Source organism: Lolium rigidum, unplaced genomic scaffold (assembly GCF_022539505.1).
Source record: "Lolium rigidum isolate FL_2022 unplaced genomic scaffold, APGP_CSIRO_Lrig_0.1 contig_8291_1, whole genome shotgun sequence".
In the NCBI taxonomy this organism is placed as follows: Eukaryota; Viridiplantae; Streptophyta; class Magnoliopsida; order Poales; family Poaceae; genus Lolium; species Lolium rigidum.
The window spans coordinates 109,593-118,872 of NW_025901518.1; the positions used below are offsets into that span (position 1 = coordinate 109,593).

The 9,280-nt window shown below is 51.7% G+C and overlaps 2 protein-coding genes across 4 annotated transcripts; both read left to right on the plus strand.

Moving 5' to 3' along the window:
• Window positions 1-407: 407 nt before the first annotated feature.
• On the plus strand, window positions 408-1,299 carry LOC124682299 (probable xyloglucan endotransglucosylase/hydrolase protein 32). Its single transcript, XM_047217013.1, has one exon. The coding sequence runs from the start codon at window positions 430-432 to the stop codon at window positions 1,132-1,134; it is 705 nt and encodes a 234-aa protein (XP_047072969.1). The 5' UTR covers window positions 408-429; the 3' UTR covers window positions 1,135-1,299.
• A 379-nt stretch (window positions 1,300-1,678) lies between these two features.
• LOC124682297 (probable methyltransferase TCM_000168) lies at window positions 1,679-4,600 on the plus strand. 3 transcript variants are annotated; one of them, XM_047217011.1, is made up of 5 exons: window positions 1,728-1,860; window positions 2,014-2,786; window positions 3,275-3,667; window positions 3,748-4,014; window positions 4,099-4,600. In XM_047217011.1, the coding sequence occupies exons 2-5, from the start codon at window positions 2,727-2,729 to the stop codon at window positions 4,444-4,446; spliced, it is 1,068 nt and encodes a 355-aa protein (XP_047072967.1). In that variant the 5' UTR covers window positions 1,728-1,860; window positions 2,014-2,726; the 3' UTR covers window positions 4,447-4,600. The 3 variants fall into 3 exon arrangements, with proteins under 3 accessions (XP_047072965.1, XP_047072967.1, XP_047072966.1); XM_047217010.1 differs by having other exon boundaries at window positions 1,729-1,860; window positions 2,011-2,786; XM_047217009.1 differs by lacking the exon at window positions 2,014-2,786 and having other exon boundaries at window positions 1,679-1,860.
• Window positions 4,601-9,280: the final 4,680 nt, after the last annotated feature.

Genomic DNA, 9,280 nt, shown 5'->3' on the forward strand with positions numbered 1-9,280 from the left:
GCCGGGCGGGCTGAAGCATGCATGCGCGCGGTGCGAGAGGCGGAAAAGAAAGGAAAGTCGAGAGCATGCGCGGATATAGCATCAGCCCACACACGTGTCGGTGGGGATGTGAGAGAAAGCCGGCGCGGACGTGCGCGCGCAGCTGAGGGATCGATCGACCGAAGCGTTTCCGCGGAGGGATGGAGGAGCGTTTCCGCGATTGACAAGTCAACAACCGCGATTGACGCGCGCTGTCCAGCTCAGCAGCCACGCCCTTCACGTCAATGTTACTCCAGCGCCAGCAGCAGCGAGCCCATCTGGACGGAGGCGCACATGCCGGGCGCGGCGGCTGTCGCCTCTCCGGCACCACAAAACCCCACCACCTCCATCCCACTCCTCTGCAGCAGCCTCCTGTCCATCATGGCATCGGAGTGCGAGTCCGGCGACGCCATGGCGCAGCACGGCCAGCACGAGCACCTCCGCCCCGACGGCACGGAGCCGCTGTCCCGCATCGCCGTGGACTACACCCCGGACGCCTGCCACCACGCGCGGGCCACCGGCGAGATCCACGTCACCTACGACCACCGCGGCGGCGCGCGCTGGCGCTCCCCCGGCCGCTTCCTCCCTGGCGGCGCCGTGGCGGCCGCCGTCCGCGCGCCCGCGGGGGACACCGCGGGGCTCAACTACAACCTCTACCTCTCCTCCCTGGAGGGGTCCCCCGACATGGACGAGATCGACTTCGAGTTCCTCGGCGGCGACAAGCGCGCCGTGCAGACCAACTTCTACGTCGCGGGCGTCGGCGGCAGGGAGGTGGTCCACGCCCTCCCGTTCGACTCCTCCGACGGGTTCCACCACTACGCCGTCGCCTGGGCCGCCGAGGCCATCGAGTGGCGCGTCGACGGGGTGGTGGTGCGGCGGGAGGAGCGGCCTGAAGGTGAGGGGCAGCCATGGCCGGAGAAGCCCATGTTCCTGTACGCGTCGCTGTGGGACGCGAGCGGGATCGACGAGGGGAGGTGGACCGGCACGTACCACGGCCGCGACGCGCCATACGTCTGCAGCTACAGAGAAGTCATGGTTCCCGTCGCGCTTTCAGTCACAGCAGAAGAAGAAGAATGCCAAGATGATGCTCCGGAGGAAGGCGCATGCCGGAGCTGATGAAGATTAGATCTTGGTCATGTTTTGTCGGTGAAAATCAGGGATAATTTGCTGCCCTTACTAGAGTTCGTTTCAGAATCATTGCACATCATTCTCCTGCAGACTCCTCTGTCATTGTTCTGCTTCTCCAATTCCAAAGATGAAATTACAATTACACGTTGGCTTTACTGAAACTGAACTAGCAGCATTTCTCCACAAGATTGTTCTTTTACAAGATTTCTGCATAAGATGAACCAACCAACAGAATTTGGCATAGAGTCCAGAAAAAGGAAAACAGCTTCAGAATGTGGCATATAGGGGAGGGGATCACCATCACCAAACGTCCCTGTTTTGTTGTATGCGTCCTGTCAGGCTTTTATGCCACCTCCAAGGCTTGGTGCTGCTTGATTTGGTAGCTTCAAGACATACCACACATAGTTTTCACGTTTCTTTAAGCTATGTGGTGCTTGATTCCTCCGCAAATACCCATCCACATAATTTCCGACCAGATTCCATTTTCGCTTGCCCATGTGCTATGCAATTTAAAGGCCGTACTGTTGGGCCCAATAAGCAACCATCCTCAGTGACCATAAAAAGGAGCACAAATCGTCCAACTTCCAGTACACCATTAGCATTTGCCTTCCTACTCTGTCTTCTGGAGGTTCGACCTGCTGTAAACGAACACAGATGGAGCCCATGAACTGGGGAGAAGGGGACACGAGCTATGCCCACAACTCTGGTATTCAGGTATTTTCTCCTCTGTGTTAGTTTACTACTGTGGCTAACAACTCGACAAAGGTTGCGTTTCGTGTTTCCTTTTTTCTAGCTTCCTAGTTTTCCTGGTATTTAGAAAATATAATAAAAAATCTAAACATCGCGGATGATCCAACCTTCCAGCAGACGAACACCAGCGATTCATTTCATGCAGAGAGTTCAGAGAAAGAAGAAAAAAACAGCTTCAGAATTTAGCAAACATACAAGGGGATCAGCATCACCAACGTCCCTGGTTTGTTCTGCTTCTCCAAAGATGAAAAACTAGGATACGTTGGCTTCACTGAACTACTACCATTTCTCCGCAAGATTGCCTTTTACGCAGATGATTTCCGCATAAGATCGCAGATGAACCAACCAACCAACAGACGAACACAGCGATTCATTTCACGCAGAGAGTTCAGACAGAGAAAGAACAGCTCCAGAAATTTAGCATACATACAAGGGGATCACCATCACCAAACGTCCCTGGTTTGTTGCATTGGGTCTGTCGGGCTATTATGCCACCCCTCCAAGAATTTGTCCTGATTGATTCATGACGTTTTGGTCATTAACCACACCGTCTCCATGTTGCTTACCATGTGGTGATTGGTTCATCCACAAGTACCCATCCGCATAATTTCCGAGTACATTTCCTTTTCGCTTTGATGCAATTTAAAGTCCGTAGTACCAATAATTATGTTCTTGACAAGCTATTGTCGGGCCCAATAAGCAGCCATCTGCATTTACCATAAGGAGGAAAATCGTCCATCTTCCAGTACGCCATTAGCATTTGCCTTCCCGATCTGTCTCTCACTGGTTGAAGGTCTTGTGGAGGTTCGCTCTGCTGTAAGCCAAGACAGATGGAACCCATGAACCAAGGAGAAGGGGACACGAGCTATGCCCGCAACTCTGGTATTCAGGTACTTTCTCCTCCAGGTTAGTGTACCACCGTGGCTAGCATCTGGACAAAGGTTGCGCTTCGTGCTTCCTTTTTTTTCCCCTGTTTTATCTAGTCTCCAATCCAAAATATTTTCTAAATATCATGAATCATACCACAACGTTATCTATCCTCGCCATAACTGCACTGGTGGAAAGGATTCAGGATTTGGATGATTGGTTGCGAGGTGATTTCAATTTCAAAATACGTCATTCACGGAAAAACAGGGTGCACCCTAAGCTCATAGCCCTTTGGTTAATGGTTACCTCTAAAAAAGGATGATTTTTTTCTTGTGATTCACAGTTTACTACAGTGTTGTTTGCACGGGATATTCTTCAATACTTGGCTAAACGTTTTTCACTCGAGAACTTATCCATCCTATTTGCACCTAGTAAATTACATGATTTATAAAGAAGAACATCAACCGGGAAGCACTAAATATATTTTCTCAAAAACTAAACTCCAATGCAGAATGCTGAGCAGAACAGGATGAAACCCATGATAGAAGCGGCCATCATTGACTTATGCACCAGTACCAGCACCTTGTTTCCCACAAATATGGTGATCGCAGACTTGGGCTGCTCCTCTGGCCCAAATGCGCTAGTGCTGGTATCGGCTGCCATCGAGGCCATCCGCAGTTACTGCGTTCAGTTCCAAAGGCAACCACCTGAAGTTTGTATTTTCCTCAACGACCTTCCTAACAACGACTTCAATATGGTGGTAAAGAGTTTGTCCATGCTCCGGAAAAGTAATGAGCCTATTGTGGTGGCCAGTGTCACGCCAGGGTCATTTTACGAGAGACTCTTCCCTACTGGCTCATTGCATCTTGTTTGCTCTTCCAGCAGCCTGCATTGGCTCTCAAAGGTGTAACATTTTCACAACTAGATGATTCGACCTGTTACATCACTATTTAGATCATATAACCAAAACCCTTATCTTTACAGGCTCCAGAAGTACTAACGAGGAACCATATCCCAGCGTACAACATTGACGAGCATGCCAGGCGTGAAATGCTTCCTATGATCCATGATGCTTATGCACAACAATTTAAGAATGATTTCACACATTTCCTAAAGCTAAGAGCCAAAGAATTCCTCCCAGGAGGCCGGATGGTTATTTCTATTACTGGAAGGCATTCTAATGGAATTGACTCCAAACTATTTCACATATGGGAACCCATAGGTCATATTCTAAGTGTTATGGCCCTAGAGGTATATTTATTTGATATCATGCATATGATTTGATCATTTGTTAATGAACGCGCAAGTAATTGATCTTTTGGGTCTTATTAACAGGGTGTGATCAACAAAGCTAAGTATGATTCCTTCTACATTCCGATGTATGGACCTTCTAATGAAGAGCTTAGGGGGATCATCCAAGAAGAGGGCTCCTTTTCGATCAAGGAGATGGTAGTGCGCGGCTTAACAAGTGATGCGGATTCTGCGCTCTTCACTCCAGATAGGTACATGTCCCAGATGCGAGCGGTGTTTGAGCCAGTGATTCTGAAACATTTTGGAGAAGTGATGGAAGAATTCATGAGGACCGCAGAGAGGCGATGGAGCCTCGATGGAATCTTGAGAGATCAGCTTGATAGGCTAGTATGGCTATCTGTATCGCTCACCAAGGCATCATCAAGTAATTAGCTACTTTGTCACGTATGGCTCCTGCTTTCCACAATTGATGAAATTTGAACCATGGCTTTCTTTATGGCAACAAGTAATGTAGGTGTACTTTATTATGTAACCTTCAGCTCTCATGTGTAACTGAATGTTTTCATGGAAGCACAAGAAATTTATACTAGATGAGACACTGCTCGATGCAGAGGGAAATTAAAAAATAGTACTTCTACGAATAAAGTGACTCCAAATTGAATAATAAAATAAAAACATAAGTACTATAATAATATCATTGGCATGTGTGTTTGCAGTGCATGAATCATCAAAAAATAAATTATTTACGGAAAGGTGTCTGTTGGACACATGTCATGTAGATCGGTATATGTTTTTTCCCTCATCGAGTTGTAAACATGCAGAAAATGGCAATATTCCATGTTAAACACACATACCATGATAAAATATGAATATTCAGTTGATTAAGAAAGGATCTTACACCATAGTACGAGTGCGGTCACATTAGTGAGATTGTGCTATGGTTGGTTGAGTTTGGTTTCACTCTTTACGGTTGCATGCACCCCGGATTTGTGGCGAAGGTACTATTCACGCTTAAATTCGTTATTAGGCTGCTGATTAAACGGCTTGATGCGTGTGGGAAAGAGCCCTAATTAGTTGCTTCGAGTACACCCCAATTATGATTTATCTTCCCACACCCATTGCTTTATGATGCAATAGCATTGTTTGCACTATTATTTTGTCATTGTCAATGATTAATATGTGCCACAATTTAGTTCTAGGGATGTCGTTTAGTAGCTAGTGATAAAATTACGTGTGCATTATTCCTAGTACTAACTACTAAGGGATCGTCTCTTGAGTGTTATGTGAAAGTTGTATGAGGCTTGTTGTTTATTTTCATCCTATGGCCAACGATCGAAGTGTGGTACTATCTGTGTTGATGGGATGATATGCGTTTACCTAGTGTTGTGTACAACCACATTGGTTCTGCACATTTTTTGGTAAATGCTGGATCATCTCATTGATTTGTTTGTGCTTTCTTGGTATGTTGCTCCCAGCTACACTGTCCCAATGATTAAACTCTGGACCTTTATGTTTGAAGGGTTTAGTGGAATGTACAAGACATGTGGAGGCTAGTGGCGGCGGGTCGTCCTCTACCCGGTGTTTGGAAGGCCACACGGGGCAGGCCAGTCAGGCGGTGGTGCACCTCGATGGAGGCCTCGGCCGACGGGGCGGCGGGTGGCAGCTTGGTGGCTGTGGCCTGCTGGGTACGGTGCAGACGACGGGGCCGTGGCTGTGGTTGTGGCTGGCGGTCGTGACGTCCGATGCATGCCCAGATCTGGGCCAGCATGCCTAGGTCTGGGCCTGATCTGGGTGTTCCCAGTTGCGCGCGGAGGTACCTTGCAGGGGTTGTGGAGGGGCCATGGGTGTCGTGCTCACCACCTCCTGCTGCCATGCTCCTTTTGTTGGGCGTGTGTGCAAGTTTGGGTCAGGCGGGCCTAGATCTGCATGAGCATCACTGCCCTGTGGGAGGCGTTGCCCTGCTGGTGCGAGACCATGGACGCCGGGGTGGAGAAGCTGCGCGTTTGGCTTTACGGTAGGCAGCGTTGCAGCGGTGGTGGCAACTCCTCTTGGCTGCATGGGCAACAAGGGGAGGGGCAGCGGGTGATCTTGAGGTTGTTGCCATCGCGGTGGCGGCTCCTTGTGCTAGATGTGAAGATTAGATGTCGAAGCGATTTTGATCACACCAATGTGGTTTTGTTCAACTTCAGTCCTGTCCGGTAAGTCATTCAAAAAAAAGTCATGTCCGGTAACAAACAAACAAACAAACAAACAAACAAACAACATGAATAGTTTACTCTGAAACAGAGATCTCTTCCTTCTTGGTTGGCTCCTGGCTGGTTGATTGGTTCTGGTCGAATGTACTAAGTGAAGCTGTAGGATCAGTGCATCATTGTTTCTTCGGCGATTCGTGCCTGGTTTTAGGTTCACGCCGAGTTCAGTCAAAGTACAACAGCTTCAGAATGTGGCGTTTCCCGTTAGGGCATCTCCAGCGGGCCGACCCGTATTTCGGACGTCCGAAATGTCCGTTTGCGTCGGCCCGCGGACGCGATGTGGCCCAGAGCGACCGTTTGCGTCTGCGGTACCTCCAGCGGTGCGGACGCATTTTTTAACCGGGGACACCGTCAAGCTCGCTAATTTTTACGTCCCGTCGAGGACTGCCGCCGGCGATTAAATGTTCCCGCGCGACGACGATCGTTCCCACGCTTGCCCAATACATTGGCAAGTTTCGCCGGCGTTTCGCGCGCGCGGGAAACGCCTTGCGCGCCAACGCCGTTTCCCGCCCCGCCGTGGCTATATATGGTGGACACCGGCGGGGGCGACGAGCACACCTCAAGCTACCATCCATCCATGGCCGACCACATGAATTGGGAGCACGTTGTTCACATGTGCCGCCCAGCTCCACCCGGAGGAGGAGGAGGTAGCCGTCGCCGGCGTTGAGGCCCAGCAGCTGGACCTGGAGGTGGCGGCGGCAGGGGCGGAGGCGGCGGAGCGCGCGGAAGGGCGCCTCGTGGCGACCAGGGCGGAGATCGCAAACGCCATGGCCGAGCTCGGCCGACGCCGGGGGCCGAGGCTCGCGGAGGCGCGGGCGGCCATCGCGGCCCCTCCGGCCGACGCCGTCATCCACGACATCGCGGACGACGACGTCCCCGTGCCCATGCGCTTCGAGTGCGCCGGCGACCAGCGGATTCTGCTCGCGTCCTTCGAGTCCCTGGCTGGGGACGCCCAGCGTCGTCAGGCTTGGGTGGCGGAGGAGGAAGCCCACAGCTATGCGATGGCCATGGCTCCGGGGTAATGTGCTCTGACCTGGACTCGCTCCAGCGTAAGGGCCCTTCTCCCGCGCGGGTCGAGCAGGAGAACCGCGAGCTAGAGGCCGCCATCGCCGCCAGGGACGAAGCGGTGACGGCGGCGGCTAGGGACAGGGCCCGGTTCGTCGCCGACATGGCGGCGATCCAGGCGGCGGCCCAGGCGAACGAGGACGCGTCGGCGGTCCAGGCGGCAGCGGAGGAGGAGGCCCAGGCGGCGACTGCGGCTGCCAAGGTGGCGGAGGCCCAGGCGGTGGCCCTGTGGGACAGCACCCTGGCCGAGGCCCTCGAACGGCGCAGGCGGCAGGACGAGATGTTCGTTCGCCGCCGTGCGCGGCACGCGGAGTGCGCGAAGCGCTCCCGCTTCGACGACAGCGATAACGATAATCGAGGCCGCGTGACTGCGATAACCGAGGCCGGTGTAGGCCGCGCGACGGCGAGTAGGTACGGCCGTTGTAGTTTTAGGTTAACTCGACTAACCATCTCTGTAAAGATGGTCCTTTTGGCCAATCAATAGTAATGAAAAAATCTTTTGCTTACCTACTCACTGCCGACAGGGTCCGGATGCACCCAAGGCGGACAGATTCCGCGACCGCCGAGCGTCCGTGGAGACGCAAATCTGGCGCATATTTGGGCCAGGTTTGCGTCTCCGCGGACGGTCCGGTTACTATGCGTCGCCCCGTTGGAGGTAGTGCCAGACGCATTTCCGGTCACGCTGGACACAAACGGTCGCTCACTGTGCCGCCGCCGCCGCTGGAGATGCCCTTACACCACGAATTGGGCCTCCGATGTTCATTCATGTCCAGTACAAAAGCTATTCATGTGGCTTGTCCTCACCAGGCCCATCAAGGTTTCGACTGGAACTCGTCGCCGTGTCACTCCCGGCCACGGCGGCCGCGCACCAATCGAACGCGCCGGAGATGGCAAACGTGGCGCTCCTCTCCGCCGCCTCGCCCTCCACCTCATCCGCCGCCTCGCTCCTCCTCGCCGCCATCCATCTCGCCGCTCCGCTCTGCTTCCCAAGACCAGCCTCCAAGCTGTCCGTCGGTAAGTCCGCCTCGACACTCGATGCCTGCTCTCCATCCCCAAAATTTAGGCCTCTCCCCGCTGTTACCTAGCCGCTGTAGCCCCGATAATGCTTTGTACATGGAATTGACCGAAAATATTCCATTTTTGGTGAGACTCCAACAGAATTCATCCATTCCCTGACCCAGCTGGACTGAACCTAACCGCTCAAGTAGTTCATTCCAAGCAACTAGTCGGGGGCCGATAAGGTCTCGCCTGAACGTCATAGAGGGGGGAGAAGATGCCATCACCTTCCGCAGGGTATCCCCTTTATAACGAACAATACTTGTACAAAGCCGGATACTTGTTCTCGAAGAGTGGTTGTTCCCAACCAACGATCCTCCAAAAACCGTATCTACGCCCCATTCTTGATGGAGAAAGAACCAAATGGGAAAAAGTGCTTTTTAGTTGCCATGATGCCAGCCCAAAAATGTGAATCTCCTGGTTTCCAAAAAACCTGAGAGATCGCCTTCGAGCCAACATACTTTTTCCGCAATAGTTGTTGCCATACACCATCCTCCGTTAACAACCTGGCCAGCCATTTACCAAGCAAAGCCATGTTCTTAACTTCAAGATCGTGAACACCAAGTCCACCTTGATCTTTCGGACGGCATATAACGCTCCATTTAGTTAACCGGTATTTTTTCTTCTCACTATCCCCTTGACAAAAGAATATTGATCGGAAATAATCCAATCTATGCAAGACTCCTTTTGGTATCTGGAAGAAAGAAATCATATACAGTACCATATTTGTGAGTACCGAATTAGTGAGAACTAATCTTCCACCAAGGGATAGCAATTTGCCTTTCCAGCTAGAAAGACGTTTTTGAAGTCTTTCTTCAACAATTTTCCATTCAGCCAGCGTTAGTCTCCGATAATGTATCGGAATACCCGGTAGCTAATTGGAAAAGGACCAA

Coding starts and splice junctions, on each gene's coding strand:
- LOC124682299 (XM_047217013.1), top strand. CDS start 430: ATGGCGCAGCACGGCCAGCACGAGCACCTCCGCCCCGACGGCACGGAG.
- LOC124682297 (XM_047217009.1), top strand. CDS start 1,801: ATGGAGCCCATGAACTGGGGAGAAGGGGACACGAGCTATGCCCACAAC. Junction 3,668..3,747: donor GCCTGCATTGGCTCTCAAAG/GTGTAACATTTT, acceptor TTATCTTTACAG/GCTCCAGAAGTACTAACGAG. Junction 4,015..4,098: donor TAAGTGTTATGGCCCTAGAG/GTATATTTATTT, acceptor TCTTATTAACAG/GGTGTGATCAACAAAGCTAA.